Consider the following 19,833-nt stretch of genomic DNA (forward strand, 5'->3'; position numbering starts at 1 on the left):
AGGACTGTTTACGAACACATAACCGAACAAAGTTTCATATCCACGTTCGTTCGTAGGGAATTGAAGTTGTTTGTTTCTTTTTTACTCGTTCGCGTTCGTATATCAGAAACATAATATATCAAAATAATGTCTTAAATTGTAAGTTTCACAAACAATCAAGTGTTTCATGAGATACGAGCTTCCAATTACACAGTCAAACTTTTTTTTCTAATGAATTTGGGGTTTTTCTATGCTTGAATTTATTTTATCCAGCATCAAAAGTCTTTGGGTTGGCACATGTCGATTCGGGTCAAAGATGAATGATTATTGATGATTTAGGTATTAAGAGGGTTAAAATGTGAAAATTGAGAAACAAAAAAAACAAAACTAAATGGTAAGTAAATAGGGCTGCAAACGAATCGAATGAACACGAACATTAGTTTATGTCCGTTTGTTAAGGAAATAATGTGTTCACGAACGGTTTACGACGAGCACTTACCGAATGAGATTTCACATTCATGTTCGTTCATTAAGGAAATGAATGTGTTCACGAATGGTTCATTGACACAAACGAACACAAATAAAATCGACAAAACCTAAAGATTGAGAACGATCGTAAGAATTTGATTTCCTATAGTATGTCACGGGTAATAAATTAAATAATATAAAACGTTTAGATAAAATAAATAAAATTTAAAAAAATCTCATGAACCACATATACAACCAAACATTAACAAAACGTCCATGAACTTATTACCGAAACTTAACGAACATAAGTGCACTTGCTTATTTAACTAATCGAACAAAATTTCTTGGAAAACCAACCCGGTGTACTGTTATCAGTTGCCGGTAATCAATTTCATCTTCGTCTTTCCGGTGATCTCCTTGATTTTCGGTACCTTTCTATCTCTCATTTATTGATGTGATCAAATAGAGGCACAATACATATACAGTTATTGGGTTATTTTTTGTAGTTGGGTTCTGTAAGATCAATAGATAGTGTACTGTGTTTAGTAGTTTTAGTAATTTGCCCGGTTGTTTGGTGCCTTAGTGACTGCCCACCAGGTGTTCGATGAAATGCCAATGTGCGATGTTGGCGTTTATTGTCAGCTGTTTGGTGACTTAGTGATTGCCCGCTAGGTGTTCGATGAAATGCCAATGTGGGATGTGGATATTAGTGCTCAAACTCTAGGGCTGTTCAAAAAGTTCGCGGCTTGCTCGGAAAAGCTCGCTCGATGTGGCTCGGTTTGAAACTGAGCCGAACCGACCCAGCTTGGTTAGAAAGCGAGCTTAGCTCGGCTCGGTCTGGCTCGCTTGTCAGTTCGGCTTGGTTTGGCTCAGATTATTTTTCTCTTAATATATTTTATTTTTATATACATATAATGTATGAGGGGGAATGTATGATATATCCCTCCCGAATCCCGCTCAAATCCGATCCCAATTCCTAATATATAAAAGTTAGTTGAAATTTATTTAATTTTTCTTTTTTAAAACTGAGGAGAACTGCCAAACCAAGCCGAGCTGAACTCGAGTTCAAATTTGCAGCTCGGTTTCAAAACCGAGCCAAGCTCGAGCTTGCCCTGGATCAGCTCGGGAACAGCCCTAGCTCAGAGGCTTTATCAAATATCATGTAGACTGAAATTTCTAACTTGAAATCGCATGAACGTTAGACAGATAGCCCTAGACGTTAAATTACGGTTAACTATGATTGGATTTACTTACAATTTTGAAACAATATTACTGAGCAACTATTTGTTTTCACATACTTGCAGGTGCAAGCTTATTTAATTTAAAGAATCTGCATCTGGTTAATAATGGAAACAAAGAAGAAAAAGGGTTTGGTTGTTGAAGATTACCCGATTGAAGGGCTGTCAATAGCAGGACATGAAACTTGTGTGATTCTTCCGAGTCTCAACTTAGCTTTTGACATTGGAAAGTGCCCTCAACGAGCCATTTCTCAACAATTTCTCTTCATTTCTCACGGTCACATGGATCACATTGTAAGTCTCTCATTCTCCCTCATTAGTCTTTTTCCTTTACTTTTAGTATTAAATTCTACTTCATTTCGATAGCATTAAAACATTAACATTGTTCTAGGGAGGATTACCTATGTATGTTGCAACTCGTGGTTTATACAGAATGTCTCCACCAACAATCATTGTACCAAAAGTTATCAAAGAAAATGTTGAAAAGATCTTTGAAGCACAACGCGCAATGGACCAATCAGAACTCAAGCATACTTTGATTGGATTGGATTTTGGTACAAATAAATTCAATTCCAATATTTTTATTGTTATCATTGTTATTTCTATTTGATAATTTATACCAGTAAATCTGCAGGTGAAGAATTTTACTTGAGAAAAGATTTGAAAGTTAAAGCTTTTAAAACGTATCACGTCATACCAAGTCAGGCTAGTTGTCTTCACTCGTCACTGTTGCGTGGTTTAACTAATATTCAGCATAAGTATACATAATTATTAAATAACTTTTGTTTGGATTGTAACAGGGATATGTAATTTACTCAGTGAAACAAAAGCTTAAGCCCGAGTATGTTGGTCTTCCGGGGGACGAAATTAAGAAGTTGAAGTTCTCAGGTGTGGAGGTCTGTTTTGCCAATTTCTGCTATTAAATAATATTATATTCAACAAAATATACAAATTTTAGTTAATGAGTTTATATTGTTGGCAGATAACATACACGACAACGTCACCTGAAGTAGCTTTTACAGGAGATACTACATCTGACTTTATTGTTGATGACAATAATGCTGATGTGTTGAAAGCAAAGGTTCTCATTATGGAGGTAACGTGTGTTTGATGTTTGTCTTTTGTTTTAGTATTAGAATTTTAGAATTACATGTTTTTTTTTCGGGTCATGCAGAGCACGTATGTGGAGAATACAATGACAGTGGAGAATGCACGAGACTATGGACACACGCATTTATCCGAGGTCAAATGGTCAAATTTTGTTTTTTTATGTTAGTGCAGAGTCTGCAGACGACATATTTCTGATCTTTTGTTTTGGTAATTCAGATAGTTAATTATGCTAGCAGATTTGAGAATAAAGCCATTGTATTAATCCACTTTTCAGCGCGGTATCAGTTGAATGTAAGTTTTAACATCTTTTGTTACCATTTCATCGGATTTGAGCTAGTTATAATCATGATTCTGCATGAATCAGGTTATTGAAGAAGCTGTTTCTGCACTGTGCCCACCATTGGCTGGCCGAGTTTTTGCACTTACAGAGGGCTTTTAGGATGGTTGATGCTGCATTCTTCTGTTAAATAGGATGAAAATGAGGTGGAATCGGAAGACTTGCTCTGCCTTTCATGCATCAAGTGTTACTTTACATGAAGAACTTGGACTGTAAAATTTTACAAGATGTTTTGAGTTAAATACATATCTATTTTCCTTGTATGGATTTGATTTTTTTCACATGTTTAATCACGATTGCTTTTTCATATTTATCACTTAATATAAAATATTTTCAAATAATACTCAAATATACATCATTGTCTATTATAGTACCTCCTCAACCATAGAGTAAGAAGTCAATAAATGAGTATGATGATATGAATTTATAATATTAAATCTCCCAAATATCTTGTGCCTTCTTCTACCCCCAGATTTTCATATTTTAAGCTAATAAAACAAAACAATGCATGCATTACTAATTCCAATTATTTCATGAAATTTTGAATTTATTAGCATTCTCTAAAAAGGGTATTGTTAATAAATTCACGGGTGTTAATACCGTCATGGATAGAATCAAGTACGGGTTATTGGGGACAAATCAATAATTGTATTTTATAAAACTAAAGAATTCACTCTCAACATTCATGATCTTTTGGATTCGTACAAACTTACTAATTTTCCAAAGCTTAAAGCGAAGATTTTTCATGCCATTTGTTTAGGCTCGATTTGGTGTCTTTGTAATGCAAGAAATGATACGATGTGTCGATGTTCAACGGCAAACCGATTATGGTGGAAAACATAGTGGGTGAAGTCAAGACTCTTGGTTACCTTTGGATAAAACATAGATCGGGTGAAACATTAATGTCGTGGGAGGATTGGTGTAGGTTCAAAGTGTATGGTCAGTTTTTTTATTAATGGATATCTTCGTTTGTCTTTAAATAAAAGATATATGAATATCTTAAAAAAAAACAAAGTATATTTTTCTTGTTCTTTTTTACTTTAAAAAAAGTTATAATTGTTAAATTACTTCAAAACTCGATTAATCTTTATCGAAACTAAATGATTTCTAATTGGAAACTTAGTAAACAAATAAAGACTTCATGTCTTTCAGACATAGGCACATGTCTTATGCATATAATGAAACTAATAAACGAGAAGTTGTTGAACAACTTTCATAAAATTGAAGACATATGCATGTCTTTCACAAAAACGAAATCAATAAACAAGAAGTTGTTGAACAACTTTCATGAAATTGGAAGCATGGTATTTTCAGTCATTTTCAGCCTCACCTGTTCAACTCTCTAAAACAAAAGTATTAAACACACACAACAAAACCGAGGGTTTCGTTTCAACTTTCAAATCTGAGCAAACAAAACAAATCAATTCAATTCAATTCAATCTTCACACTTGACAATGTCCATGCTCCGACTCTGCAATCGAATTAAGCACAACATCTCATCTTCTTCTTCTTCTTTAACATTCTCAAGGTATATATGTTTCGTACTTTCATTATCCTACGTTATTATGGTTTCCATCTCTTAATCGGACCTTTCTGGTTTTATTAAAACAAATGCATGGCCAATTTTTTAATTGGAAATTAAATAATAATAATAATAATAATAATAATAATAATAAGTAATAATAATAATAATAATAAGTAAATGAGCCAAGCTCGAGCTTTACAAATAAAGATTGAAACGAGCCAAGCTCGAGCTAACTATGTGTAAGCTAAACGAGCTCAAATTATAAACAAACTCGAGCCGAGCTTCACTTATCGAGTTTGATCCGGCTCGTGAGCTGACATTTGTATAATTTTTATAATATATAGACATATATATCTACATGTATATAATAATTAATAAATTAACAAAATTACTAAATAATATATATATATTATTTTATATATTAAGTTTTAATTGAAAAAAATATATAATTAACTAAAAGCATATAAAAATTAATTAATAAATAGTTAATGAGCCAAGCTCGAGCTTGAAAAACTACTCACTGAGCCGAGCTCGAGCCTGGTTGTGCTCGGCTCGGCTCGGCTCGGCTTGTTTGCACCCCTAGCTAAAACGTACCGGGCTAGTGAGCGGCAACCAGTATAAACCGGTTTTTGAAACGTCAAAATTTGATTCTCTATTTATATGTATCTTGAAAATATTTAATTATGGATGGATGTTGATATGCAGGCTCATTTGTTCGCTACAATTTGCAACTGTTAAAGCCGAAGAGATATCAGCCTCTAGGCCGGCGGAAGTACTCAACTTGGGTAAACAATATTCTTACATTCAAATACAGATTAGGAGTTATAAAATTATATAAAATTTATAAAATGCCTATTTAATTAATTGGTTTTTCAACTTATACAGTCCAGGGGAAATGGATGGAATCCGGGCATTGGAACACGATTCCCGACCCTCTGAACGGTGAACCATTCATTAAAGTTTCAGAAGTAGATGAAAATGGAATCAAGGTACATATAATATAACATCTTTCTGAGTGAAAGTTTATTAACTTTTATCGTATGTTTTGACATTAAACCTTGATCAGCCTTTTGTTGAAAGCTTATCAAAGTGCCCGAAGCATGGCCTGCACAATCCATTTAAATCACCCGAGAGGTATATTTTCATGTACTGATACTTGTAGTGTTAAGTGTGTTACTGGTACTAATTAATGTAACTGATTATTATTTATAGGTACCTTTTATATGGAGATGTATCTTCAAAAGCAGGCCATATGCTTTCCCAGCCTGAGGTATTAATTTGCTTGTGTGAGCTTGGGTGATTTTTTTTTACATTTTACTTGTTTTAATCTTTTTTATTATTATTTCAGGTTTCTGATTTCTTTGCAAAGTTAATACAACGGGTCTCGCCGAAGAGTTACCAGCAGGCTCTTGCTGAAGTTTATGTTACCGGAAAGTTTTTAGAAAACTTTTCTGGTGATCAGGTATTCTTGAAAATTTGGTTTATTTTTGCTATTATTTAATTGCTAATTTTGTTTATTTTTTTTGTTTTTGTTTTTTTAAATGTCTGATAGGTGCGGTTTTTGGCAAGGTCGTTTGGAGTACCTGGGAATCATCTCGGGCAACAAAGTCATGGTTTCCGATGGCCTTATGGCCCTGTAAGATGCCCTTCACATATTATTATTTTCATTCATTTCGTTATTTATTAACTATATTAATTTATTGTCTTTATGCTTATTATACTTGTAATTACAGGTGGCGTTAATTACACCGTTTAATTTTCCTCTCGAGATCCCTTTACTCCAACTGATGGGAGCTCTTTACATGGGAAACAAACCCGTCCTTAAAGTTGACAGCAAAGTGAGTCTTTTAGCCACATAAATAACTTATATTTATAGACATTGATTATTTAAAAAAAATAACATTTTTATAGGTTTGTATTGTTATGGAACAAATGCTTCGGTTACTTCACGCTTGTGGGATGCCGGTTGAGGATGTTGACTTTATTAATTCTGATGGAATGACAATGAACAAGCTGCTTCTAGAGGTTGGTTTCTTCACATTAACACTTTTTAGAACAATATATATATATATATATGCTTTAAATATTTGATTTCATAATTAGGCGAATCCACGAATGACCCTTTTTACGGGTAGCTCAAGAATAGCAGATAAGTTGGCGTATGATCTAAACGGTCGAGTCAAATTAGAAGACGCAGGATTTGACTGGAAAATTCTCGGGCCTGATGTTCACGAGGTTTTACTATAAAATTTTGAAAATTTATAAATTTGCAAGATGAGTTATAAATTTATAATGCTGAGTTGTCATTATTGACAGGTGGATTATGTGTCATGGGTCTGTGATCAAGATGCTTATGCATGTAGTGGCCAGAAATGCTCAGCGCAGTCATTATTATTCGTTCACGAGGTTCATTCCTTATTAAGAGTTAAGACTTAAGACCATATTATTATTATTTAATTAATTTTTTAACCTTTTCGTATATTATATGCAGAATTGGAACAACACCTCACTGATGAGCCACCTAAGTTACCTTGCTGGGAGAAGGAATCTTGACAATTTAACAATCGGCCCGGTTCTTACAGTAAGTTATTATTAAATACCGGGACTTAAAAAGGTTACTATTATATCCAACTGATTATTTGTTACATTCCATCTTGTTTTATTAGCTTACAACTGAAACAATGCTAGACCACAAGAATAGTTTGCTTAAAATACCGGGATCAAAACTACTATGGGGCGGTGAAGAGTTGGAAAATCATTCGATTCCGAAAATATACGGTGCTATTAAACCGACTGCTGTTTTCGTCCCGCTTGATGAAATACTAAAACCTGAACATTATGAGCTTGTTACCAAAGAAATATTCGGGCCTTTTCAGGTGATCAACATTAAATTTACTACTATTGTAATATTATATTACATTGTATAATTTATTTAATTTTTTGGTTGTTGTTTAGATTATTACCGAGTACAAAGACAGTCAAATCCCGATGGTGTTGAAGGCGCTTGAAAAGATGCATGCACATTTAACTGCTGCTGTTGTCTCTAATGATCCCTTGTTTATTCAGGTATATTTATTAAACTTGTTATGATATAATAATGCATTATGTTATTACTATATATATTAAAAAGGAGATTGAATTCTCCACACAAATTTACTATTTAAATTTTTAATATTTTATTAGTTATTATAATCACTAGATCACTAGCCATAATTTCATAAATAAAAATAATAGTTTTTAATTTCTTTATTTTACTTTTTTTCAACTAATTAAAATATTTGACAAACTACATTATTTTTAAACACTAAAATTGGACATGGGTCGGTTTACATGTTTTATTTGTCGGTTAACCGATTTTCATAAACTTTGCTTTCATATTTTTTTTTATAGTTCGTCTTTACAATTACCGAAACTTTTTTCATGATTTAAAAATATCCCGTCGTCGCATGGTTTTATATCCTCGTTTCAACGTTTAATACCTCGCCTTTAAAATATTTTTTTTTGGCTCGCAGCTGTAACGCGCCATTTTTTTGGTTCTACATATGATAATTTGTTGTATATTGGCATTGACGGGTTTATTTCTTTTGCTTAGTTTCGATGTCGTAACTTGATACAGACTGACTTCGTGTCGACTTGCAACGAGTTTATGGTTTAACGTTTTTACTTATGTTTTTTGTTCGATTTAACGGTCCCGTCGCGAAACGCATGGTCTTAAATCCTAGTTTAATATTTATTATGCGGGTGCAACTTATTTTCAGGATATTTTGGGGAAAACTGTTAATGGAACTACTTATGCTGGACTTAGAGCAAGAACTACCGGAGCACCACAGAATCATTGGTCAGTATGAACATGTTTTAATTTTTCTTTTAATTTGTTTTTTGTTTATTTACGTTCGAAGTCGTTTTTTTCAGGTTTGGACCCGCTGGAGATCCAAGAGGAGCGGGAATAGGGACTCCTGAAGCAATAAAACTGGTGTGGTCTTGTCATAGAGAAGTTATCTATGATATTGGTCCGGTCTCACACAACTGGAAAATCCCGCCTTCAACTTAAGCTGCGCGATATATGGTGTCTTTAAACTAGTTCTCCAAAATTATGTTATTCAACTTAAGCTGCGCGATGTATGGTGACAGTTGGTGTTTGATCTTATTTATGTAGTTGAGCCAACTTAAGGACCTAGTAGTGGTTCTCGGGCAGATGTTTAAACAGACCATTTGAGTCATAAATTTATGAGTTATTAATTTTGAAGGAGCATTTTCAATCTAGTTGTGAGTAGGGGTGTCCAAAATACCCGAACCCGAGTAACCCGATTCTATTAAGTTCATTTATGTCGTGTTCATTTAATTAAACGAACAAACATGAACACATGTTTCACTAGTTCATCTATGTTTGTAAACACTCGTTTGCGATCGTTCATTTAAGTTTGTTTACGTCCGTTTGAGTACATGTATCTTCCTTCATGTTCGTTTATCTTTGTTTAATTATGTTCATTTATATTCATGCATTGTTTGTTTAGATTATAAATGAACAAACATAAACGAACACGAACATGTTTAGTTTTTAACTAACGAACATGAACACAAATATTTGTTCGTGTTCATTAAAAGTTAAATGAACGAACACTGACATGCCTTTATTCATGTATGTTCGTTTTGTTTACAAGCATATTATGTAATTATAAATTTACTTGTAAAAGAAATTGAAACTTGAGTGGAATGATAAATTTTACAACCTACAAGTTACAAACAAAAAAAAAATTTAACAGTATAAAGTAACATGGTTAACCCAAATAGGATTGGGTTGCAGGAAACCCGACTAACCCTACCCGATTAAAAATTTTGGTTTCCAAATAACAAATCTTGACAAGTAGCATATTTGATTTGCAACATACCACTGATTAATCAACCAACAAGCAATAAAACCAAGCAAATAAAACAAGAAATCCATAGTCATAAGTTTGCACACCACACTACCAATCTATACAAAGGAAAAGCCTCCAGTAAAACATTGAAGACATGACCAAACAAAATAAAAACTCAAAATATCTTCAAACAAGCTTCATGTTCATATTTTAAACCGATCTTCAAGCTTCCACCGAGTTCATCTCTTCCAACTGAATGGGATCATCCTACAATATCAAACAACAATATAATGTAATTTCTTATTTCGAAACACAATCAATTATTCCTTACCATGTTCTCTTTGTTTTCTTCTATCACTTCCTCAGTAGTAGAGACATCCACATCCAATTGAGCTGAAAATGAAATACACATAAGTTTCAAAACATACAAAATTAATAATAATCAATTAATGATATAACTAGGAGGTGTGCGTGGTGCGGTTATTGACTAAAACCGAACCAAAAACAAAACTTTTGGTTTTATGATTTTTTTAAACCGTTCGGTTTCGGTTTTTGGTTTTTGGGTATGGTTCGGTTTTGGATGCGGTTTTTTCAGTTATGCTAATCGAGCCAAAACATTTTGAGCAAAAAAAACACTTGACCCAATATATTGAAATTGGGCATGGTATTTTTTTTTCTTTAAACTAATGATTAATAGAATATTGAATATTTGAGCTTCAAATATTAAAAGCTAAGAAAAGATACATTTAAAATCAAAATTAAAATTAAAAACTAAAAGTACTTGTATTATTATTTATTAACCATATGTAGCAACTAGATATACTTGTTATTAACCATATTTTAAAACTAAACAAATGGTCGTCGGTAGATTTTGTTTTAATGGTTACGCTTAAGATACTATGATTTTTTTTACTTTTTTTGTTATGTCGGTTTGATTCGGTTCGGTTTTTTCGGTTCTTAACAAAATACAAAACCGAACCAAAACCAATATTTCGGTTTTTGCTAAAGTTCAAAACCAAACCGTCAGTTTCTAATTCTATTTAGTTTTATCGGTTCGGTTTTTTGGTTTTATCGGTTTCGGTTCAGTTTTTTCAATTTTGTGCACACCCCTAGATATAACTCTACTTGCATCAATGGTTCAGATACCTTTTTCGTCAGCAGCAACAGGGGTCTTAACAATCTTTTTCTCTTTGTTAGATTCTTGTTTGATCGGCTTCTTGATATTCTTTTCCATCTTCTTGTTCACTTGACTTTTAGTTTTTGAAACAAGATTACTCTTTTGTGTAACAACCGACTCTTTTGCTGCTGAACTGGCACTGTTGTTTAATGATTTGGGCTTTAGCTTTGAAGCTCCGGTAGCAGAAGACAAGCTTTGTGCATCTTCATCTTCCGGCACGTGCGTATAAGAAACAGAAACTTGCAGCTGTTCAACGTTTTCTTTTATGTCATACTTCTCAAACACTTCTATGACAGATTCTCCAAGATTATGGCGGCAAGCATAAGACTTTAGCTCATCTTTCAACAGCTGAACATTCTACAATACAATATTTCAATATAAATAAAAAAGAAACATAACTTTCTTAATAGAAACAATGTGCCGTACTGCTGTTACTTGCTACCTCACATCCAGCTTCAAGGGCAAGCTTAAAGAACCCGAGCGACAACTGATGTTTTCCGGCAGCTTCAGACAGTTTAATGTGAGACAGCCAGTATGACGGTGAAGACAAAACAGTGAACTTTCTTTGAGTTAATGATCTTGAGACATCTGAACCCGGTGTGACGATTTTACCCTTGATGTTGCTAGTCCTTCTTGATCTAGCTTCTGATATTGGAGTGATGTAGCCAACTGATTTAGCGGCAGGACTGACAATTGACTTGCTAGGAATGGACAGTCTCCTAGGAGGTTTAGCGGAGTTCTCTTTGGTGGATAATTCAAGGACATCGACACTTTGACTCACACTTGCTTTCGGCTTTCCCCTATACAAATGAAATATTATTAGTTACTCCTATTTTACTACACTTTTAATAAAAAAAATATATTATATGTACTAATTTCAGTGTTGTAAAAAAACATTTCTAGGTGACAATTAATCACCGATTATTCGATAACCGCTGGGCTGCCAATGCCATTTCAACTAATCGACCCCTAAAATTGGTAGGCGATAAAAGGCAGTCAAAATTGATCAAAATCAGTCAAATTTGGTCAAAGTCAGTTAAAACCATTGAAGTATTTGAAAAAAGTATACTTATTTAAATAGTCAGTTAACCCAGTACCCCCACAGCCCGACTAGCACCTGACAAGTTTCACAACATTAATTAATATATATTTTTTCTACATTAATTACATCTTATAAAACATTTTCAGCAAAATCAAACAAAAAACCTCTGTTTTTCACAGTAACATGCATACTTTTAGCCCAATACACAAAACCCATTTCATATAAACCCACTTAAGCCTCACAAAAACATATTTTTACAAACAATTTAACAAATTTTATACACAATTAACTAATAAAAAGCAATTAAAAGCACAACCTTCTAGAAGCAGAAGCAATCGCCGGAGAAGAAGCTTGAATCTTATCTTCCTTAGGCTTAGACGCCGATCTTAGTGGATACCTAAGCAGCTTTGACGATTTTGCCCCTTTGTTTCCTGCAACAACAAGACCAAATTAGGGTTTATTAAGCAAACCCAGTGGGTATAAATGTATAATTGAACAGCCATAAGAGTAAAATTGATTACCGGAAACTGATGATTGATCCTTAAGAGTGTCTTCCATGACAAATATTTAGTTAATTGCTGAGAGGAAGTGGTGAATTGAATAATTGGGGACGAATATTAGGGTTTGTAATTATTATTATATAAGGGAGTGGGTGAAATGGGCGGGAAATGTTGGGTTTTGAAACTTAAATTAGAATTAGACGCTCGTCGGTTTGAATCTTTTGAAAGGGAGTGGAAGTTACATATTTAGTCCTCGGATTGTTTGTATATTTGTTCGTCCTTGTTTCACACTGTCAGCTCACTATGTATCTCATCACCTATTTTTTTTTTATTTAATCTATAATTTATATATTTGATTACTAAGAGTTTTATATTTCGTATATATTAAATAGATAAAAAAAAACACATAAATTTAATTACTCTATTAAATTAATTTTATCATCTTCTAGTTATTATTTTAAAAAGTGATTATTTTACTATTGATAATTTTTAAATATTCCATTTCTTTGTCTTTGATTATTTAGATATAAATTTGAAAACAATGATAATATATACCATTATGAATTAAGTAGGATGACTTAAAAAGATGGAAATTAATTTAGAGGTGTGTGAATGTGTATTTGGTTTGTTTTTTCCTTGCTTGAAATTTTATATCTTGTTAAGATGTACCATGTGAGTCATACTCCTACAAACCACTTTGGATTCACATACTCTTTGTTATCTCTCTCTTCTAAGCCGACAACCTCCAATGGTGAAGTCACTTTTTGGGTTTTGTTTGGAATACAAACACTTGCCACCTAATACCATTGGAGATACCCTTAAGTACTATGGTTAGTTTGGAGTTAATTCAAGTACCCCATACGAGTCGAAAATTAGGCCTAAATGTTATAGTAATATATATAGGAAATTCAAAGTATTCAAATGATCTACCGTAATAGCTAACTTATGGTTCGTAAAGCTCACCTAGCTCATCCGCCTTTTTTGGTTCTACTTCCACGTGATTTTGCTTTTCAACATGTTCTTGCTTTTTTGTTTCTTCTAGTTCTACTTCTACGTGCTATTGCTCTTCAACATGTGGTTTATGCGTGTAGTTATGTTAAGCTATAGCTTGAGGCTTTTTATTTCTTCATCTTGTTTAGTCTTTTACGTTTTTTAAGCATCGTATAAATGTTTAGGAAACATAATTTATGAAAATCAAGTCCAAACTCGAAAGGAGGTGCCAGCGCAGCTTGTTACCCGTTTACCTGCCTCTTTATTGTGATTGGATCATTTTATTTGAAATGAAAATTATTTAACTCGAAAGTCAAACCGTTAACATTTTTTTTATTTGTTATTTTTTTGAATTGCCACTTTCCATTTAACAAAAACCAAAAACCTTAACTAACAAGAAGGCAGGCAAAAAACAACCACCAAAGATTACACCGACAACATTTTCCACCTATTCGACTTGACATCTAAACAACAACCACTAACAAGTAATCATTTATAACAAAGAAGTATCAATCAACTTGGGCTCAATATTAAACAAAACACTAAATTATGACTAAAAAAAACATCCAATTCTAACTATTACCAATTATCAATTAGAGCTAAATTGTAGAATTCACGGAAGTGCAAGAATAAAATAAATAAAGGAAGCATACCGTGGTGGTGGTGAGTGTGGCGATGCCTGGTGATCGACATTGTGATCAGTGGTTGTTGGTCTGCGTATCTTGGTGGAGGATTGAAGGTTGTGTCACTGTGGTAACCCGATCAATGCAACGTTTTTTTAAATATGTTTGATTATTATTATTGTTGTTGTTGTTGTTATTTATTTAAGGCTAATGAAACAAATTGGGCCACAATCAATAAATATGAGGTTTTATTTTTTTATAAAAGATGGTCCAATAAAAATTTTGTTTAATAATTTCTCGATTTATAATTAAATAAACATTAATATATATAGATATGTAGATATATATTTGCCCGCTAAAAGACCGTACGCCAGCTAGATGTATGACTTACCCATGCTTGGGGTCGGCCTTGTCTCAAACTATTATTCATCATCTTCGATGTCTAGCTCAATTTTTTTTAACTAAATCAAAATTTAAACTACTATAACATCATAATAGCTAAGAATCATAAACGTCAATCTCAAAAGTAAATGATCGTATTTAATAGAACTATAAATGTTGAATACACACTATGTACATTCCTTTCTTTTGAATAACTTTTAGTCATTACACAAATATCACACACGTCTCGTGACTCTTTTCAAAAATACTACAAGGTTATTAATTTTGGTTTTGAATTTTGAATGTGTCGCATTACTAACTTTTATTAATGTACAAGACAACAAAGGTCCTACTCTCTACACTCTTCAACACCACCATAACCAATTTTTGTTTTTCCTTATCACATGTGCCATCCCATGTCATTGCAACATATCATTAATTAAATTATTGATTCAGATACACAATATTGATTTTATTAACATTCTAAACTTCATCTCTATAGTTTAACTTAAACACCTTATTTACTAAATTTATCTCTCATTTTATAGTATTATCTCACAACCACATAATACACGTGTATATTATATTTGAATGTAGTATATAGTACGGCTACTTAGCACCACACTTTATCTCTTCAATTACTTGAATTATCTTCAATAATTGAAGTAAAGAGCCTCCCAATATGTTATAGTGCATTATGCAGTTTTATAGCTTTCTAACCTTTTTTTGTTCTAAACAAATGCATCCCTTTCATATATATATTAAACGAAATGCTTAGTTATGCTACATAGGTTCTTAATCATATATAATAATGTATTAATATATATATTTTTATTTTAACATCATAAGTTCATTTTAGAATTTTACATCATTTATTTGAAAAGACTAAACCATTATAGTTATTCTTTGGGACCTCGTGCATGGGAAAGCACTTTGCAAATGTCATTTTCACTAACCTATCACATATGGGGTGCTTAAACAATGGTAGCGATATGATGGTGTTCTTTTCCGGTGCACTCGCTATATATCTCCGACAAACTCTGCTTTGAGCTTTTCCAATACATTTCAACAACAGCATGACGTAGATTAGAGAGGGTCAAGATTTGTGAGATCTTTGTGTATGGGACATGTGTCAAATTGCTAACACAAATATATATACAAGTTTATTTCAAAACCAATAATACGTCTAACAACCTTAAAAATCGTATAATATGATACATCAATTATCAAATTAATTAAACTTAAAATAATAGGAACCGGTTCTAGATATGGTTGTGTTTTTGGTCGGTTTTGCTAGGTTTTTATCTGGTTTTGCTTGATCGTGGTAGAGATGGAACCGGTTTTGATGAGTCTGGTTTAGATACGATTTCTCTAAGAAATTGAAACCTGGTTTGTACATGCGGGTCAGGTACACTTGAGAGTGGTGCAGGCCCACATTAGAGATCACGCTCTCTGCATCTTCCCACGATGCAGGATCATGCGTTTCATATCAATTTTCAACCAACTCAAAGTTGTTATCTCTTTACTCTCACTCACTCCCAAGCTAAGCTACTCTCTATCTCTATTCCCTACGGTTACCCACAACTCCACTCAATCTCCCATCTTCACCATCTATTTAAATCAACGGCTATTAACAAAACACCCACCACTATCTCTCTCTCTCTCTCTCTTCATTATTCGGTTTCCCAACTTAAGTTCTTGTGTTGTTCAGTAAAACACATTCTTATTGTGTCAGGAACATTGTCTTCATATCCATGCTTTTTTCCACATATGGTAAGTTCATATCCCTAGAAAAGATAAAAGAAAAAAACATGTTCTGGATTCACAGGGTTTTCAAGTGGATTAGGTAAGCCATATATTTTTCAACTTCTTGTTGGTAGATTAATTATATTATACTGTATGAACAGTGCATATTTTTGTTGTTTTATTAATATTTTAATTAGTTAAGTTTTTAAATAATAATTTTTAGACATGTTTAGATATCCTTTTGAGCATATTACGACTTTTTTATATTTCCGGTTATCATACTATACTGCACGAACCGAAATGATAACAACCAAATTTCCTGTACCACTATTTCATTTTGAAATTTAATTTATTTTGTTTTCTCAAACATTCAGTTCTTGATTCTTGATCATATAAACATCCATTAATGGAATGCTAATATATATATTGCTGACCAGCTTTAATTGAAGGAAATAAATATATAGGGGTGAAGCTTAAGCTTGGTTTTTGGTTGTCAATCCAAACCTTGTAACAATGGGCAAATCAGCAGGAAGATGGATCAAATCTATAATATTTGGTAAGAAATCAAGAAGATCAAAACAACAGGTAATAATATATTACTATACTCCACTAAAAAGCCACATAATACACACTACCGAATATTAACAATTAGGTGAGTTTTAACTTCATATTCTTGTTGTGATTGAAGAAAATATATGTTAATCAAGTACCAGTGTCCCAAGATCAAAGAACTGAGTTAAAGATAGAACAGAAACTACAGACTGATAATTCACAAGACAACATATGCATATCAGCAACAACAGAACTAAATGCACAAAGTGAATCTGAATCTGATAGAATCAAAGAAGAACAAGCTGCTATACACTTGCAGGCTGCTTTCAGGGGTTGTTTGGTAATTTCCTTAAGCTTAAACTGTAATCTTGACCCTATTTGTAGCATGCATAAACTTAAATTATATTAACGGGTCACGCTTAAATAACCGGTTTTACATTTTTGTGGCAATTGCTTGAAGATACATATTCTTTGTTTTAGGCTCGTCGCTCATTTCGGACACTAAAAGGCATTATAAGACTGCAAGCGCTTATTCGTGGTCATTTGGTTAGACGACAAGCTATTTCAACTCTTTACTGTATGTTCCGAATTGTGAGGTTCCAAGCACTTGTTCGTGGTAGAAATATTCGAAATACGTGTGATTTGAAGGTCATGTGTTCTGTTGGAGTAAGCACACCTATGCAAATACTAAAGCTATCGTCAAATGGTTTTGCTCGAAAGGTAATCGATGTAGTAGATATTGATGAATAATAGTTTATCTAAGTTAACTAATTGAAAACTAGATCTCTTTATACCGAGAGATTACGATGAAAAGGATAATGATAATTCTAACCAGTTAAGGATAATGATAAAACGACAATTACCGTCTTAATATTCAAACTAGAGATACAACTATTACCAATATATAAACTTTAAAGAGACTTATAAAAAATAATAATGGGACCAACTATACTCACACCGTCTGCAATCCAATTCCACACCACCTACAAACGAGTGAACGACCATCCAATAAACACAAACGGTCGTCCCAAAAGACTAGGGCTAGCGTCATGTACTGAACATAAATAAGATGTCCGTTGGATGATAAGACCGGACAGTCACTTTTACATGGTCAAAAAGGGTACAACCGTCTCTAGACACACAAGACGTCCGTTAGATTCATACTGTACGACTGTTTCTACTAATCTACTGTAATAGTAATAAACTCACATTTGTTGCTTCAGATTCTTGCTTCATCTCCTACACCAATGCCTCTTCACTTCCACTACAATTCAACGGAAGCAAATTCAATTACAAGCTGGCTGGAGCGATGGTCTACATCCCGGTGTTGGCAGCTTCTTCCAAAACCAAAATCCAATCACCTATCTAAACCCATGAAGCCACACGGCCGTAGATCTTCAGTAACAAATGTGGAAATGATTGCTTCTGAATTCGATAAATCCATACGAAGTGTAAGGAAAGTTTCTTCACTCGAATCTATAAATTGCATCGAAGAGAATCCTGAACTCATTCTCGAGAGGATCAAACGCAATCTAAGAAAAGTCAGCAGCTCTATTTTACATAACACAAATGATAGTACTGTCCAAAACATGATATCAGAGCCAGAAAAACTCAAGGCGAATGAAGCGGAAACAGTTATAATAAAGAAAACCGAAGAAAAAGATGAGAATGCTAAAGAAAGAAGGAAACCAAGAAGAGTAGTTTGTGCTCCGGCAAAACAGGAGTTAATCGAGAATGATGAATCATTACCGGTAAAGCGGTTGGTTCCAGGTTACATGGCTGCAACTGTATCTGCTAAAGCTAAACTGAAAGGCCAAGATGGGTATGAAAGCTTTAATACTTTAACTAGAAGATATTCTCTGCCTTTGATGACAGATATTAGTTGTCCAGTTTCACCAATGGCTAAAACAAATGGGAAACTTAAGAATGATAGATCTCTCCAATTGTCAAGAGATGGCAATGGAAATGGTGCGTAATTCGTCTATTGTGTTTGATATTTGGTATGTTCATATTCTGATATTGTGTTTTTGTTTTCCAGTGAAGGTGAACCGGGCTGAGTGGCGCCGGTGATGTTGCGGTGACTGGTTGCAGAGATTACAAGATTGAAACCATAATTTGGTTCAGGATGGATTGATTATGCTTTTTGGTGTTGTTTTGATTCCTTTTGTGGGAGATGTGTTTGGTGTGATTTATTTGAGGTTTTATTATGATATTAAAGCTCGTTCCTTTATAGACACACTCTTTAATATAATCCTAAATTACATCTTTATTGACAACAAGTCAACAATGGAACTTGATCACCTACACCCCTTGAAAAAATAAGTCTTATCGTCTTTGATACCGCTAGCTAGGTGAAAGATCTTTTGGTATTAAAGCTCGTTCATATAGTATTGAAAACTATAGGACATATGGTTAAAGCTAAAGTATCTTCAAAATTATTTACAAACATCAATATAATGAAGTCATAGATTATTTATGAAGGAACCAGAAATGAGTTATAAACTTTGTAAGCATGTGTAACATAGGAATTTGTGTAGCTACTTACATGTACATTACAACTTTGCATGTCCTATGAGGATAACCACACGCCCTTTATTGCGGGGCATATAAAAATGTGGCATCATCTGTGACGGTGAGTTAAGTTCACAACGTCATCTCAAACGTAAATGAACATGTTACCGTGGGGAACGAGTTTGTGCGATTTTCCCACATGCTTAATTCCACATAGACGTATATGGGCTAGCTACCTTACATCATAATTGAACCTCATGGACTTCCATATGATGACACATTATGGCTTTTTTTCTATTTTGCTCAATACACTTGAAAATCTTTTTGAAAATATTTCTACGTTATTACACTTTATCTATTCTTTAGGTAAAATTTTCTTAGACGTACTTGTAGTTTTTGCACGCTAGATTATCAGGGCTTTTGCGAAGATACATAAGAGTGCTGAAGAATTAAAGCGAGGCATTGTAGAACTTATTTGGACTTATTTTGAAAAAAATGTGCTTACATTTTTATCTTGAAATTCTTTGAACCTAATATAGGTTTTAAACATTAATAGAATGACATTTGATTTCTGATTTATATAAAAGTGACACGTTAGGCCTAATCAAAACAAGGCGTTGAGTAACAAGGGATGAGCAAAACAGTACCGATACCGATTTCTTAACTGGTATTATATATAGGTTAGTCCTTTTTTACGTAGTCGCCAAAAAACCCGTTTCAAAGATGTGTTGACATTGAGTTAGCTTCAAAGTTGTGTCATGATAAAGAAGCCTTGGTTTGCATTAATGGAACATT

General features: G+C 33.3%; 4 protein-coding genes and 1 long non-coding RNA gene across 9 annotated transcripts; 3 read left to right on the forward strand and 2 right to left on the reverse strand.

Annotated features, from left to right (window-relative positions):
- Positions 1 to 698: 698 nt before the first annotated feature.
- LOC143573731 (tRNase Z TRZ1-like) lies at positions 699 to 3,378 on the forward strand. Of its 3 annotated transcripts, XM_077058531.1 has the most exons (9): positions 699 to 874; positions 1,752 to 1,979; positions 2,077 to 2,239; positions 2,320 to 2,390; positions 2,486 to 2,581; positions 2,668 to 2,781; positions 2,860 to 2,928; positions 3,012 to 3,086; positions 3,160 to 3,378. In XM_077058531.1, the coding sequence occupies exons 2-9, from the start codon at positions 1,794 to 1,796 to the stop codon at positions 3,232 to 3,234; spliced, it is 849 nt and encodes a 282-aa protein (XP_076914646.1). In that variant the 5' UTR covers positions 699 to 874; positions 1,752 to 1,793; the 3' UTR covers positions 3,235 to 3,378. The 3 variants fall into 3 exon arrangements, with proteins under 3 accessions (XP_076914646.1, XP_076914644.1, XP_076914645.1); XM_077058529.1 differs by having other exon boundaries at positions 3,012 to 3,376; XM_077058530.1 differs by lacking the exon at positions 699 to 874 and adding an exon at positions 908 to 939 and having other exon boundaries at positions 3,012 to 3,377.
- A 1,195-nt stretch (positions 3,379 to 4,573) lies between these two features.
- On the forward strand, positions 4,574 to 8,755 carry LOC143573733 (putative aldehyde dehydrogenase). Its single transcript, XM_077058532.1, has 16 exons — positions 4,574 to 4,660; positions 5,363 to 5,442; positions 5,543 to 5,646; positions 5,724 to 5,791; positions 5,870 to 5,927; positions 6,006 to 6,119; positions 6,210 to 6,293; positions 6,391 to 6,495; positions 6,569 to 6,682; positions 6,761 to 6,892; positions 6,974 to 7,063; positions 7,149 to 7,238; positions 7,324 to 7,533; positions 7,613 to 7,723; positions 8,416 to 8,495; positions 8,570 to 8,755. Exons 1-16 carry the CDS (start codon positions 4,587 to 4,589, stop codon positions 8,706 to 8,708), a joined length of 1,653 nt encoding a protein of 550 aa, XP_076914647.1. The 5' UTR covers positions 4,574 to 4,586; the 3' UTR covers positions 8,709 to 8,755.
- Positions 8,756 to 9,529: 774 nt separating this feature from the next.
- LOC143573734 (uncharacterized) lies at positions 9,530 to 9,897 on the reverse strand. The gene is made up of 2 exons (XR_013142483.1): positions 9,848 to 9,897; positions 9,530 to 9,783 (listed from the first exon to the last, which is right to left on the reverse strand). It is a non-coding gene; the product is annotated as an uncharacterized LOC143573734 (long non-coding RNA).
- A 757-nt stretch (positions 9,898 to 10,654) lies between these two features.
- LOC143573720 (uncharacterized) lies at positions 10,655 to 12,293 on the reverse strand. The gene is made up of 4 exons (XM_077058522.1): positions 12,257 to 12,293; positions 12,052 to 12,166; positions 11,136 to 11,493; positions 10,655 to 11,050 (listed from the first exon to the last, which is right to left on the reverse strand). Exons 1-4 carry the CDS (start codon positions 12,291 to 12,293, stop codon positions 10,655 to 10,657), a joined length of 906 nt encoding a protein of 301 aa, XP_076914637.1.
- A 3,441-nt stretch (positions 12,294 to 15,734) lies between these two features.
- Positions 15,735 to 18,753, forward strand: LOC143573735 (uncharacterized). Of its 3 annotated transcripts, none has more exons than XM_077058533.1 (4): positions 15,735 to 16,002; positions 16,413 to 16,867; positions 17,008 to 17,247; positions 17,751 to 18,753. In XM_077058533.1, the coding sequence occupies exons 3-4, from the start codon at positions 17,107 to 17,109 to the stop codon at positions 18,501 to 18,503; spliced, it is 894 nt and encodes a 297-aa protein (XP_076914648.1). In that variant the 5' UTR covers positions 15,735 to 16,002; positions 16,413 to 16,867; positions 17,008 to 17,106; the 3' UTR covers positions 18,504 to 18,753. The 3 variants fall into 3 exon arrangements, with proteins under 3 accessions (XP_076914648.1, XP_076914649.1, XP_076914651.1); XM_077058534.1 differs by having other exon boundaries at positions 16,440 to 16,867; XM_077058536.1 differs by lacking the exons at positions 15,735 to 16,002; positions 16,413 to 16,867 and having other exon boundaries at positions 16,927 to 17,247.
- The last annotated feature ends 1,080 nt before the right edge of the window (positions 18,754 to 19,833 follow it).

Source organism: Bidens hawaiensis, unplaced genomic scaffold, assembly GCF_021521415.1.
Source record: "Bidens hawaiensis isolate Kalapana, Puna unplaced genomic scaffold, B.hawaiensis_p1.1 tig00026617_1, whole genome shotgun sequence".
In the NCBI taxonomy this organism is placed as follows: Eukaryota; Viridiplantae; Streptophyta; class Magnoliopsida; order Asterales; family Asteraceae; genus Bidens; species Bidens hawaiensis.